The sequence below is a fragment of the Myodes glareolus genome, chromosome 25 (genome assembly GCF_982192425.1).
Source record: "Myodes glareolus chromosome 25, mMyoGla1.1, whole genome shotgun sequence".
Lineage (NCBI taxonomy): Eukaryota > Metazoa > Chordata > Mammalia > Rodentia > Cricetidae > Myodes > Myodes glareolus.
The window spans coordinates 38,790,541-38,805,496 of record NC_142050.1 but is presented as its reverse complement, the minus strand read 5'-3'; the positions used below and the strand labels follow the sequence as shown (position 1 = coordinate 38,805,496).

Below are 14,956 nucleotides of genomic sequence, written 5' to 3'. Positions count from 1 at the left end.
GTTCCAGGGGCATCTGTCTCCTTTGGCAGCTACACGGCGTCTCCTAGATTCCACCTACTCTCTCTCTATATCTCTGTTCAGATTTCCTGCCTGGCTATATTCTGCCCTGCCATAGGCCCAAAGCAGTTTCTTTATTAACCAATGGTAATAAAACATATTCATAGCATACGGGGGCAGGGGAGACTCCCACATCACTTCATAGCTTCAGAGCATGAGAAGAACAGTGCACACATAATCATGCAAGAGTTGCTCCCAAGGAGCACCCAATATCATGGTACTAGGTAAGGGATAGCTAAACACAAACGGGACAGATGAGTGGAGGATTGGGAAAAGAGTTTTCCTAAAGGAAATAATGTCTAAAGGATGGATCAGAATTATCTAGTCAATAAGAACATAGAAAAGTCTACTGTGTAGCTGAGCTAGAACAGGTGATACTATTAGTGCTATGTGGTTATGTGGTCAATAAAGGTGTGTCATGTGACTATGGATGAGAAAATTCATTTAAAAAAATTTCACTTCAGTAGTATTGGTGGCAGATAAGACTAGGGCAGATGTAGTGCTAGTAAGAGACACAGAACCACCACCCACATCCCAGGCTCTAAGAGAACACCTAGCACATGGTTGAGCACCTAGAATCCATGAGAGAAGGCATATGCAAGATTTGTATACTACATTAAGTAGTCACACCTTGTCCTAAGAGCAATAGAAAGTCAACAGACGAAGGGGGAGTCTGCTGAGGCATGTGGTTTCTCACATCCGTCTAGAAAGGTTTCCCTGGTAGGAACCTTCCTCCTGCAGAGCTAGAGGTTCCCTTCCCCTCTTTGCCCTGCCTGCTCCTTTGCCAAGAGCACTGAACAGAAAGAGGTGTTTGCCTGAAGATGCAGCTGGCACAGTGAGGTTGTGAACAAGGACAGTACCCACTGTCTGAGCAGGAGCCTGTGCTCAGGAGACAAGGAACCCTGCTCACAGCACACGTATTAGCCGATCACAAAGGCTCCTATCTGTATGCCAAGCCAGACTTCCAGAGAGAGATCAGGTAAGTCTGTCTGTCTGTCTGCTTTCCTGCCTGTCCTCTGTTCATCTGTCACATGCCCCTGACACTTCAGTTAAGGCTTCTATAAGTGAGGTTAGCATTGCCAGAACTGTAAGCTTATAAGCAAGGGTCATTTTTAAGACTATATGTTGTTGAATTACAGGAGAGTTACATATTGGAAAGGGTTTTTGAAACCACAAGTGGAGACGCGGCTCAGACCTAAGGCTAAAGTATACATAAAGGCGAGACAGCATGTCATGCTTTCTATCAGTGCTCTGGACATGTCTGGGCCTCCTCCTTTCACCTGCCAACAGAATGTCTGTCTTGAAGCCTTCCCTTGGGTACCCCGAACATGATACAAGGCTAGGGCAGGGAGAAAGCAGTTTCATCCCCAGATACTAATGATGTTGCTCTGGTCCTCCTCACAGGTCCCTGGATCCCCATCATCATGAACTGGAACATGGTCATCTCGGGTTTTATTATAGTAGTGATCAAAGTTGCTGGAATGACCGTATTTCTGCTGTATTGTGAGTATTTGTGCGAGCCTTCTCCCCAGTGTCCTTATTGTCAGAATGTCAGACTGAGTATAAAGGTTCAGTGCCTACGTTCCTCCATGCTGTCCTTCCTCACTCTATCAGACACAGGGGTCGGGTTTTGTGCTCTACAATGGAGATGCACAACTGACTGTGTAAACGGGTAGAGCCCTTACACGAAGCTTTTGGATAATATGAACTAGAATATTTAGCATGTCTTTTTATTATTGCTATAATTTAAAAAATAATATTGCTCCAGTTCAACCCAATAAGGCTGTGTGAAGGGTTAACTATAAGATTAAGATTTAACTGAGGGATGTGTGTGTGTGTGTGTGCCTGCACACATGTGTATATATACAAATTCTTCTCAATAAATTCATTAATAAAAGGAGCTTCAAAGCCAAAGATTTAGCTCTGAAGCCAGGGAAAAAATGAAGGAGGAAGGAAATGTGAGCAAATTGCTGCAGTTGGGCAAGCGGTATTTTCCTTTTGACCCAATTTTAATATGTAATGACTATCACGAGAGCAGAGGAGGTACACAAGGAGGTAAGTGAAGACAACGAAAACACACACAGTCCTCCGTGAGGCAGAGAGCTCTGGGCTTCCTCCTGCGGTCACAGCTCCCTGGCATCCCCTGTGGCCCATTTGCTGCCACCATTTGCAGCCACACTGAGACTGAGCCACTAGTTGGTTTTCTTTGCAGTCCCACAGGTATTTGGCAAAAGTAATGATGGCTTCATCCCCACGGAGAGCTACGGAACCACTAATGTGCAAAACGGTAATCTCCCTAACTATCAAGCTGAATTCTAACGGTCCCTAAGAAACTTATACACAAATGCTCCACAAAAAAAGCTTATTGCCTTTGCAAGTGTGAAAACGTACAGCAAACTCATTGATATTGAATTTTCTCTCCTACTTGTACTAGGGATCAAACCCAGGACCTTGTTTGGGGAAAACATAAGCTATACCCTTAGCCTCTGCTTGAAATATATAATGCTCAAATTTCCTCCTGGGTCTGAGTATGGTTTGTGGGGGACTACTATAATGTGCTGTGGATGTGTTTCATAGATTCTTACAAGAATGATTATAAAGAAATGAAATCCTAGACAGGTTTGGTGCATACCTTTAATTCCAGCACTCGAGAGGCAGAGGCAGGCGAATCTCTGAGTTCTAGACTAGTCTGGTCTACGGAGTGAGTTCCAGGACAGCCAGGGCTACACAGAAAAACCCTGTCTTGAAAAAAGAAAGAAAGAAAGAAAGAAAGAAAGAAAGAAAGGAAGGAAGGAAGGAAGGAAGGAAGGAAGGAAGGAAGGAAGAAAGAAAGAAAGAAAGAAAGAAAGAAAGAAAGAAAGAAAGAAAGAAAGAAAGGGACAGGGAAGGGAGGGAGGAAGGGGGGAGGGAGGGAAGGAGGGAGGAAGGAAGGGAGGGAAGCCAAACTGTAGTATTAGGAGATCATTCAGTTGGTAAAGTATCTGTCCCACAGGTGCAAGAGCCTGAGCTTGGATCTCCAGCACACGGGTGAAAGCCAAGTGTTGCAGCTATGCCTGTAACCCCAGGTCCAGTGGATGGAGGCAGAGATGGGTGGATCCCTGGGGCTCACTGGCCAGTCAATCTAGCCAAAGTAATAAATTCCAGGTTCAGAAAGAGACCTTGCCTTAACAAATGAGGTGGACAAGATTTGAAGAAGGCACCCAATGTCAGCCTCTGGCCTCCTCACCCATGCACACAAAGTGCACACACACTCTCACACACTAGTACATACACCCACCAAAACATGTACATACAACACACACACACACACACACACACACACACACACACACACAAAGAATTCATGTTCCACAAAGAAGACTAGGCATCTTTTTGTGTATCGAACACTCCGCTAGAACAACTATAGGAGAACAGAACAGGTAAGTACTCAAGCCTCATGTATAAAACAAGAAGCTCAAAGCCAGATATTTCATACACAGAAGACAAGATGCTTCTAATCCCACCTCTTTTTAAAGATTTATTTATTTTTATATGTATGAATGTTTTTGCCTTCATATATATATGTATATGCATATACATACATATATATATACATGTGTGTGTGTACGTGTGTGTGTATGTACACCATGTGCATGTGTCGCCTATGGATGCCAGAAACACATCCCCTGGAACTGGAGTTACAGGTACTGTGTGCCAGCTTTGTAGGTGCTGGGAACTCTGCCACCTCTCTAGCTCCAAGCTCACTCTTCTGCAAGAACTCTGTCACTGCCTCTAAAGATATGGGTTACTGTTGACATCTTTAGGACCAAAAAAAAAAAGGCATCTCTAATTAAAAGTCTTTTATAATATTACAATGTCTCTGAGCTAGGGAATGTATTAAAAGGTGAATGTTTATGCCTGTTCCATCATTATTATTTTAAGGAAGAACTTCATGTCTGGGTAAAGAAAAGTAGTTTTAACCATAACCAACAAGTAACCAGGACCCCTAAGGGAAGATATCAGCAGTCTATGGAACCATTGTAGCTGTCAGTGCTCTCAGAAAAAAATGATCCTCTTAGGGGCCCATTGATGGAGGAGGGTTATCTGTCTATTGTGTTATTTTCATTGGTCAATAAAGAGACTGCCTTGGCCCCTTGATAGGACAGAAAATTAGGTAGGCGGAGTAAACAGAACAGAATGCTGGGAAGAGGGCTATGAGCCAGAAGCCAAAGAGGGAGTGGAGCACAGCCGCTGCTTTTTTTAAAGAGAGAGAGACCACGCCCCAATGGGCTGGTAACTCAGCGGCGATTGGCTGAAGGAGCAGAAGGAACTCCCACAGCAGCCCATCATTCCCCACACTTTGTATTTTAAAAGGCAAACTTCTTATGCTTAGAGAAATCTCTAGAAGGTTATCTACCTCCTTATCTGCTGTAACTCCGTGAATCTTGGATCTTCTTGTACTCAGTTACAATTCTTAGAGCTGAGGAAATCCTAATGAGAAAGGCATCTAAAAGCCGTCTGGAATCAAAGCTTTTGTAGAGGGTTTGGACGCCAGAAATAAAGAGACCAGCAAAGATGCTGTGTCGAGTCTAGAATAAAAGTGCTTTCAACAGCTCTCTGGGGGTGACCATGTCAAACGTGTATATGGGAGGGGTAAGAGCCTTCTTGGGGTACTAGCCTCCTCTCCCCCCACTCTCCTGTTTATTTTTCCTCCTAGGCATTTCTCATCAGCTACCATAATAGGGTGAAGCGGGGTATAAAGTAGGACTTAAGCACCTAGCACAATAGACCACGGCAATAGCCAAATGGAAGCTTCAGAGAAGGAAAATTTCTCACAACTCTAGTTCAGAGGGACCAAGCTCATTGTCTTCTCTATAGCATCTCTTTCAGGCCCTGCTTCCCTCCCTTCTTCCCTCCTTCCTTCCTTTCCACACACTCCCTTCCCAACTCCCAGCCTGCCCCAAACACTGGAATCTTCATCAAGAAAGATGTTTTTACTTTATACCTCTGGATCATCTAGAACATCAGGGATGCTTAGAGACAAACAGTCAGAGCTCAACAGCCCACACCTAATGATTGTTGTGTTCGTCGTATGGTGATCACCAGGCTTTCTTTTCATTTCAGTCTCACAGATCTTTGGGAGAAATAACGAAAGTGTCATGCCCACAAGGAGCTACGGAACAGGTACAGTGCATGGTCCCTGGTTTCTCCCATCCCCATCGGTACTCACAAGCTGGACTCTTTTGTTTTCTTTTATTTTGTCTGTTTGCTTTGTTTTGTTTATTTGAGACAGGCTTTCTCTGTGTATCCCTGGCTATCCTAGAACTCAGCCAGTAGAATTTGCAGAAGGAGGCAGAGGCAGGAGGATCACAAGTTTGAGACCAGCCTGGGTTGCATAAGACAGATTCTCAAGGACTTTTCCCATTGCCCCTCTCTTGTGGAGCTTTTGTTCAAAGGGACCATGAAGAGCTTCATGATCATTCCCTCCATGTTAGGGGCAGGAAAACAGACTAGAGTGATGGAATTTCTTCCTGAATTGGGAAGCATTTATATTAGGAGTTACAAAGGAACGTATGTGCCATCATTTTGTGAGTCAGTCACAGGGTTCCCTCTCCAGACCACTAATAGCATGTATTCATTCTGTCTCTGCCTCTGCCTCTGCTCCTTCCTCCCCCAATCTCTCCAGCCTGCCCCAAAGACTGGGATCTTCATCAAGGGAGATGCTTCTTCTTCTCCACCTCTGAATCATCTTGGAATAACAGCAGGGATGACTGTGCAGCCAGAGGATCCACATTGGCAGTTGTCGACACACCAGAGAAACTGGTAACGACATGGGGATGGTGTGATAAAACAGTCTGCCCGACACCAGTTGCAGTTGGTGGAGTCTATGGGAAAACGTGAAGTGGGGGTAGGATGCTGGCGAGAATTTACTGCTGTAGATTTATATCATTACATCATCACACCATGACTCATCTTCCCCATGTTTTCGCCTGCACACAATTCCTGTTAAAATACCTCATTTATTGAGGGTTCATTGTCACAGTGTCTTTATATATAAACTTTACATTTCCACCCTGCCCCTTTAATCTTGGTATTCATATCACTTCTTTAAGGATTCACAATAGAACAATGTGTAGATTCTTGTGTGTGAGGTATCATAGCATCTTCTACTGCTCTCTATGGATTTCTTGTTATACATTGAACATCAGCAATGTGTACACAGGGACTTCGGCACAAGAGCAGGCAAGTGTTTGAGAAAATCGTTATCTTCATTTTCTGGTAGAGGTCTTTACAGACTTTCCAAGACTTAGAGACAGAGTAGGAGAGAAGGAACTGGAAAAAAATGAACCAGATTTGCTCTTCTGTGTACTCAGCTGTAAAGTACAGATCGAGCTAGAATCTACTTGCTAGTAATGCTGTGAAGTTTAAAATATGACATGCTTAACAGTCCACTCAGCGCAGAGTAAGGACATTAAAGAGCATTCATTATTGTGGTTTTGATTCACCTGAAAGGGTATGGTGATGCCTGGCTGGGGAGTTCATAGTCCTTGTTCTAAATCTGAGACTGAGAAATGGACCAGGACATTGAAAGGGCAAGGCTTGACCAAAGACCTAGTGCATGCAGAAGTGACTGAAGGACCAGGCAGATCGCTCAGAGGATAAAGTCACACACTAACACACTATAATAAAACCTGATGACCTAAGTTCAATCCCTGGGACCTGTATGCTGCAGAAGCCCCCACAGGTAGTCCTCTGATCTCCATAAGTGCCACATGTATGTTCAACACATATATACATGCATACTCAAAAGCTCACAAAAGCACACAGACACAAAAGAAATAATACAGAATACTTATAAGATGTTTATGTATATAGTAAAGGAGAAAGATATGCATTACTTATGATATTAATGTGTCATCTCAGTGTGCATAAGAAAAAAGATAAGTCAATATAATTAAAACAAAGAACCGGATCCCAGATCTTATAGTTTACCTTAGTAAAAATTAGAGTAGACTAATGCTTTGTAACAGCTTTGCTTACTGCCTTCCACTTGCTTGTGGCTGCCATAGTTTATACATAGGCAATGAGGAAATTAAAGAAAAGTAATGGTTACTGTGTGTGTGTGTGTGTGTGTGTGTGTGTGTGTGTGTGTGTGTTTATGTGGGCACAAATGTGCCACAGCAGCATTGTGAAAGTCAGAGAACCACCTCACTTTCCACCTTGCTTAAAACAAAGTGCCTTGTTATTCACAACTGCATAACTAGATTAGCTGCTCCCCTCTCCCAGCCTTCCGGGGAGTCTCCCCTTTCTGCCTCTCATCTTGCCATGAGAGCGCTGGGAAAACAAATGGTCACGACAACATCAGGCTTTCCCAAGGGTTCTGGGAATCTGACCTCAAATTGCCACACTTACACAGCAAATGCTCCGCCAACGGATACATCTCCATGGCCAAAATAAAAATTATTTGACCAAGATCATATACTTAAACAATAGGACCTTAAATTCAGCATACTCATTTTCCTTGCAGTTGCCTCTCTTCACATCTTAGCAATGATTGGATGGTGGACACTATACACTATTCATGTTTTCCTCCCCTATCCTATCTTCTCAAAAATCATCCTGCGATGGGGCAGAATTTTCTAGGGGGCCAACCCTTGATAGATGACCAAGGTCGGAGATCAGGATCCCACAGATTCTCTAGGGTAAAGCACCCAAGTGGAAAGGCAATATGTTTTCAAGTAGAAAGTTGGGAAGAAAAGAGGGGCAGGAGATGGGGAACGAAAACAGGGGCTGAAGAGAAGAGCAGGAACAGAATTGATCCCTCTGTTTCCTCTAGTCACCATTTAAGTTTGGGTGTGTCCAGTGTTCACTGCCACCCTCCCCAGCTTCTACTGCATAGTGACCACAGACAAAGATCACACTGATGGTTTGCTGATAACTCTCAACATATTTTTTCCTCTTGATTAAACTTAATTAGGAATGCAAAATTTTCTGGAATGATGAAAATCCCACAAAGAGAAACATTCCAGACATAAGATGTGTACATGAAGTGGCCTGGTTTTGACTGTGGGGTCCTTCTTTCCCATACCTTCTGGACAATGCTGACGTCACAGGGCATTTATCAGTAATGCAAGTTCTTCACCATTAGCTCTTCTGCACCCCAGGCCACGCAGTCTGTGTTTGGTCCAGATACCCAGGTGATCTTATGTCCGACCAAGTTTCAGATCTTCTCCTGACTAGTGTCAGTGGCAGCAGGGTCCAATCCCCAAGAGCCTTCCTGGTTCCCAGAACCAGAGCCACCATTGACCACCATCTCAGCACTGAAAAACTCACTATGAGCCACTTCTTTTTTTTTTTAACTTCTAGAAGTATCTTCAAGATATAGCTGATGCCGAGAAGTACTTTGTTGGTTTGACACGTCAGCCGGGAGGAAAAAGGTGGCGCTGGGTCAACAACTCTGCATTCAATGGCAAGTACGTGAATTTCCCTAGGGAATTTTACATAGGAAGACTAAACCTGAGAGTCACACTGAGACAGCTCAAAGGACTAGACTAGACTTTGTTCTGTTTCCCTAGTTGTTTCCAACCCATTTCCTGCCTATTTGGCCTATTTAATATAGGAAATAGCCAAACATTTTACATAATATAAAAGTAGAAAAAGAAGATTAGAATATTATTAATAAATTATCTTCTTCACACCAAGCTGCATGCATAGCTGCTGCTGCACCTCATATATTTCATAGGTCACTAAACTACACATCATACCATTTCCCCAGATATAGCTCCTTTATCTAAAGAAAGTTTACTATAAACCTATATCCCATCTATACCTTAAAGTTGGCCTGTATCTCTCAAGAACTATCTTCAGGGCATCATTTGGAGTCAACCTTTAGAGGAAGCTGTACTATTTCCAGTTTTCATATGGAAATACTGAGCCGGACAAGGAGCAAGCCAGGTCCCCTGCCTGCAAATGGATTTCCTTACAGAGAGGAAAAAACTAATATGTACTCACTGTCTCCTAAATATCAGGCACTATGCTGCGCTAAGCACATGCATGGATCATTTCTCCATATTCACCAGGATGCCATGGAGGAAGTTTTTATTACTCCCAAGTAGCTGAGTTGGGTATGAGAAAGGCTAGAAATGTGTTGAATTTCACGTAGCAACTGGGTAGAGCTACAGTTTGATTTCAGGGTTCATTGAGCCCAAATCTCATGCCACTTTTTCGTGAAATGAGACTCCACAGTCAGACCAAAAGGATCCGAGTGCCAGAAAGAAAGTAGGAGAAGGCCAATAGCTTGCCTCCACCAAGGTTTTCCTAGAGCTAGCTCACATTCAGTAAAGGGAGAAAAGTCTCTTTCCTTCTTTCTTGGGCCTTCCTGTCATAAACATGCAATCAATACTGAAAGATGATTTTGGACGGTATGACATTGCCCTCAAAGTTTGGAAATACTTCCAACCTTACATGAACGAGTTAGACCTAGATTCTTGGAATCCATGAATGTTCACAGGAGAGTTGAGAGGAAGCAGTGGGTACGGGACTGGACTGGAGAAGATGTATGGAGAAGAAGGGCTTTAAGTTTGGAAGAAAGGCCCAGTGCAGGGGAGGAGAGTGTGGGGTCGCACGAGGCTGCATCTCCTCCATGCACAGCTCCCATGTGACCCTCACCTCACTAGCAGTCAAAGACAAAACTGAAACCAGGAGCATTAACCATGCTTTCTCTACTCATTTAGTGTTACGAATGAGAATCAGAACTTCCACTGCGTCACCATAGGCCTGACAAAGACATTTGATGCTGCATCATGTGACATCAGCTACCGCTGGATCTGTGAGAGGACTCCCAGATGATCATGGGTCTCTACAACAAGAGCAAATATATGTCTACGGAGACAGCAAAAGAGATTAGTTGCAACCAAAACTAGCCCAGAAAATACAGAACATCCAAGACTGTGCCCACCTCCCATAGGCTGCTGGTAGAGCTTCCCCGTAAATCCTCGGGGTCAATAAGCTGTTCCCTTTCACACGCACCTACGACAGGAGTATTCCTGTTCTACTCCGGGCACTGCCCCAAGACTTTCTGTGCTAGGGGACTGGATTCCAGTCATCTCAGGATGCAGGGCCAGTTTTCTGGAAATGAAATTGATGCAGAAATGAAATCTATTTTTGCAGGGTTGAGCATTTTGACCAATGGGGTTTTGTTCGTAGACAGAATCTATTTCATCTTTCGCGCACATGCACATGCTATTGAGAAGAAACTGCAAGCAGAAGAGATGAGCCCTGTTAGAAGGCAGTGCAGGTAGAAGATAAACTCAGCTTCGCGACCTCCCCTACTCTAAGAAGTCTCCATTCCCATATTCCTCCCTAGAAGCTAAAGAAGAAGGGGCTTCCTCTGCCTGAATTGAGACCAAGGCTCTTGGGAGGACCTCTACAGTTCAGCTTGGAGCTGAAAAAACATTGTGGGAATGAAGAGGTTTTGTATAAGACAGAAAAGAGGAAGGGAAGGGAAAGGGAGGGAAAAGAAGGGGAGAGGAGGAGAGGAGAAAGGAGGAAGGAAAGAAAGGGGATGGGCAAGAGAGACAAGGAGAAGAGGGTGATTGAAAAAACACTCAAGTTAAAATTTTTCTTGGTTTGGCATAAAATTCTATTATGACATATCTCCTTTTCATTAGAGAATAAAGGGCAAAATGTGGACAAATGGAAGTCCTGAGAGATGAAGTAGGGGGCTTGTTTGATCACTATGAAAGAAAGGGAAGAAAAAAGTAAAAAGTAAAAAAAAAAGTCTCAGTCTTCTCTGTGTTCACAAAGAGATAGCAGCTGTTTATGAACCTAAAGTTATCAGAGAAAAATAATGCACTGGTTGAGTAACAAGAAGCCTATAGAAAAGCTGAAGGAATTGAAGTCACCCAACAATTAACCCAGCATTTGCAGGAGTCAAAAGAAATTATAAATTATATTATTACAAATACTGTTTTCTTTCTAATTTCTAGGTTTCATAACTGCTAATGTGCTAGTAGATTTGCAATTTTAATGAGATAATGTTATTGTTTCTATTTAATGAGATAATACTATTATCTCTAATGCTATTATCACTAGCTATTAAAACCCACTTGAAGAAGGTCATCAGAAGTAATCTGGCGGGTACTGGAATTATGCTTGTACCCTGTGGAGCTACAGTTCTTCGGTGGTCTTAGCACATAGGTGTCACAGAGCGGGGAGGGGCTGAGTCTATGGTAGCAAGAATAAGCAACTGTATTCTAACTGGAGGTAAGCCCCAGAACCCGGACAACAGAAAGCAAATCTTGGTCCACTTTGAGAAAAGAGAACTTCCATTGCCACACTTCCTGTCTTACGATAGAACAGTTGCAGACTATTGAGGTCAGGAAATGAGGACATCTCATGATTGCTGTGGTTGAAGCCTGAATTTCCCGCAAGACCAGGAGTTACTCCCACACAGGTTCTTAACGAAGCTTGGGCAGGGACTGGAGTGAGAAAGAGGATATTCAGGGACTCTGTGAGTGTTGCTTTAATTACTGGGGAAAGGCTCATGAAGGGTAGATAAATGGAGCCTTTACTAGGGAACAGTGATGCAAGGTTACAAACAGATTTAGTAAGCCATTTGGGTTGGAGTTTTGACTTTGCTTCTGATACACTTTCTTTACACATGTCTTTAATGTCTGACACAGCTTGTATACAGCTTTATTGGGATAGAAGTAGCCTGTCAGAACATTTACCCATTTGAGATGTATAATTCAATGGGCCTGGTACGTTCACGGTAGTTTGCAGCCACCGCCTCAAAAAGAAATCCTGTACACACTAGCTATAGTTACATCATCTTCGTGTTACTCTCAGCCCTTTGGAACCACTTGTCTACTTCCTGTCTCTATGAAGTTCCTTATTCTGGGTTTCATATGAAGATAATCATACAATGTATGATTTTCTTTCTTACTGACTTCCTCCACTTAGAATAAGGCTTCCAATATTCACCCGCATATTTCAGCAGGTAACAGTGCTCTAGCCAGGATCTGGAATACCCCCACATGTCTGTATCAAAGACTTGTTCCCTAGGATTGGATTTGAAGGTGGGAGAACCTTTAAGAGGATCTGGAAACTTTAAGACTCCTGGAATGTATTTATGATCCTGAGAGTGTGCCCTCTATAGGGTGTGGACAATCTTCAGCCCTTTTGCTCCCAAGCCAGGAGTGGTTTTCCTCCATTGTGCACTTCTAACACAGTGTGTGCCCTCTCCACAAGACAAATAGCAAAGAGGCCAACTGATTATGGACTGAAATCTCCAAAATCCTTTTGATTTATCTCAGGTATTTGTTGCAATGGTGTAAAGCTTGTTATCACAACCTGTATTCCATTCTATTAAAAAAAAGTGTTTATTTCTGCATCAACTGGGTGATATTTAAGCTTTTCCATCCGTCAAATACCATAACTATTACAAACATTCACTTCGCAAGGATACATCTAGGAGTGTGATTGCTAGCTCTTACAGTTCTAGGATACATCATTAAAGAACTTCTATTTCTCAAAAGCTCCTGAAAAATTGCATCTTCCCTTCAATAATATATATGGACTCTTAACAGTTTCGTATGCTTGCCAACATATGCTGGTATCTGTCTACCTTGATTTATGTGAATGACTTTCCATAGTGACTCTGATTTGTATTTGATTGCCATTCATCATTTGATGAAGAATTGGAAGCACCTTGCATGGACATATCACACTTTTCAGTTAAAGACTTAAGGAAAAGATATGGTCATATCAACACACACCTTATTCTCTTAACATTGCTGAGTTCTCAGCTTCTATGTTAAGATCTAAAAACATCTCCATAGTTGTGGTTTTAAGCCATACTCAAGATGAAATCTAGGGTTTTGTACATTCTAGGTTACCATTTGCCAATAAACTGCAACTTCCTTGACTTTTTAAAGTAAATTTTTTATAAAAACTTTCATATAAATAAAAACATCACACACCATGATTAACAGGATCCTAAATCTATACAATGTAACAAATTTATATCTATATTTAGAATTTGTATTTGAAATGAAAGCTGCGGTGCTTTACATTAAATTTTACACTTTCAGTAATGAATGTATTTTAAGCACCTATCTACCACTCAAGCCAAAAAAAATGACAGAATTAGAACTTTATAATTAGAAAATCAATAATTTTACATCCTCTTTCATAGCTCCTTTGTTTTAAACCAGGCTCTTACTTCACAGTTCAAGCCAGCCTAGAAATCACTATGTAACCCAGCACGGCTTGGGTCCTCTTCCATCTGCTTGCTGAGTGCTGGCATTGCAGCTATGCATCCAAACAGCCCCAAAATACCACACTTTAACTTCAGGACGATTTAACCAAATCTCTTCCTATTTGGACAAATTGTGTGTGTGTGTGTGTGTGTGTGTGTGTGTGTGTGTGTGTGTGTGTGAAAGATCTTGGGCCTGCAGCATATATTAAGGATAAGAGTGTGACTTAGTACATCCTTTATGACAAATAAGGGAAATTTGATTATTTTATTTTGCATAGTAATTAGTATATGCTTGCACAAGGGGGAGGGAAATGGGAGGAGGTGGAAATTTTTAATTAAAAATAAAAAAATTGCTGAAAAAAAAAGAATATTTAAAGGTGCACAGTGCCAGGTCTTCCTTTCCCTTCATGCCCCACTTCATTGACATAATCTCAGGGTAATTATTTATCACTTCCTTACAATGCCATCTACAGCAACTGTAAAAACACTGCCACCTATATTCAGCACACTCTGCTTTCTCGCTGAAGGATATGTGGCTTATAACTTTTCTAATCATTGCAGGAAGAACATCATTGTTTTGGCATCTTCATAAAATTCCACTGGGTAGCAGAAATATTGTTTAACTAGCTCCCTAGGGAGACCCCACACAACATCGATGTGTAGTTTCCTAAAATGCCACACTGAATTACTTTACAAAGTAGCCACGACCACCTCCATTCCCCCCCCCAAAAAAAATGGAAACAATAATTAAGAACTGGGTGGGGCTGACAGGAAAGAAGGAAGCTGAGCAAGGCTGAACACAAACAAGTAGTGAGAGCAACCGGTGACTTCACAAAGGTGGAAACATCATGGAAAACTTTGTTGTTTTGTTTGTTAGTTTGTAATAAGGGAAACAGGGACCTAGGAGTGTAGGCTGGAACAGCCAAGAGAGGAAGGTGGAGATGGCTGGAGAAGGCAGCAGGAGAGGATGAACAAATGAAGCAGAACAAAAGCAAAGCAGGCCTTCTAGAGCTGGAAAAGACTGAAGACTGAGAATCTCAGAGAGGGACATGCGCTGCCTCTTCTTCTGCTCCCTGTACTGCACCCGTTAGTCCAGGGCCATGGAAAGCCCAGCTCCCACCTCATTCTAGATCACAGAACACAGCTCCATCACCCAGTTCCTTGGTAGCAGCAGGAAAATCAGGGTGATGATGAAAAGCTGACACCTCAAGATATCTTTCCAATCAGAGAGGTCATTGCTGTCTCAGGTAGTCCACATGTCTAGGAATGAACTCAAACTGGACTACGGAAGGATTTATGATGGTAAGATAAAGGCCAGCATGCTGTTGGTTGGTTTTAATCCCATCTTTTGACTCTTTTAAGAGCCCCACCACCCAGCTCCCAAATAAATCACATTTAGAGGCTTATTCTTAGTTATGAATGCCTGCCCTTAGCTTGGCTTGTTTCTGGCCAGCTTTTCTTAAATTAACCCATCTTCCTTTTTTTTTCAGGGCTTTTATCTTTCTTACTTCTGTATATTTTACTTTACTTCTTACTCTGTGGCTGTTTGGCTGACTGACTAGCTGGGTGGGTCGGTGGCTGGCTGGCCCCTGAAGTCTTCTTCTTGTTCTCTTTCTGTTCCTCTCTTCCTTGTTTCTCCTCCTATTTATACTCTCTGCC

The 14,956-nt window shown here is 42.6% G+C and overlaps 1 protein-coding gene across 2 annotated transcripts; it reads left to right on the top strand.

Moving 5' to 3' along the window:
* The first annotated feature begins 787 nt into the window (after nucleotides 1-787).
* On the top strand, nucleotides 788-12,430 carry Clec5a (C-type lectin domain containing 5A). Of its 2 annotated transcripts, XM_085683657.2 has the most exons (7): nucleotides 788-1,036; nucleotides 1,462-1,560; nucleotides 2,270-2,344; nucleotides 5,161-5,220; nucleotides 5,723-5,859; nucleotides 8,404-8,510; nucleotides 9,771-12,430. In XM_085683657.2, the coding sequence occupies exons 1-7, from the start codon at nucleotides 1,006-1,008 to the stop codon at nucleotides 9,883-9,885; spliced, it is 624 nt and encodes a 207-aa protein (XP_085539783.2). In that variant the 5' UTR covers nucleotides 788-1,005; the 3' UTR covers nucleotides 9,886-12,430. The 2 variants fall into 2 exon arrangements, with proteins under 2 accessions (XP_085539783.2, XP_085539784.2); XM_085683658.2 differs by lacking the exon at nucleotides 2,270-2,344.
* Nucleotides 12,431-14,956: the final 2,526 nt, after the last annotated feature.

Excerpts from the sequence above, each read along its gene's own strand:
- Clec5a (XM_085683657.2), top strand. The coding sequence starts at position 1,006 with ATGCCAAGCCAGACTTCCAGAGAGAGATCAG. Across the intron at positions 1,561-2,269 it reads GACCGTATTTCTGCTGTATT|TCCCACAGGTATTTGGCAAA; the intron begins GTGAGTATTTGT and ends TTTTCTTTGCAG. Across the intron at positions 5,221-5,722 it reads CACAAGGAGCTACGGAACAG|CCTGCCCCAAAGACTGGGAT; the intron begins GTACAGTGCATG and ends CAATCTCTCCAG.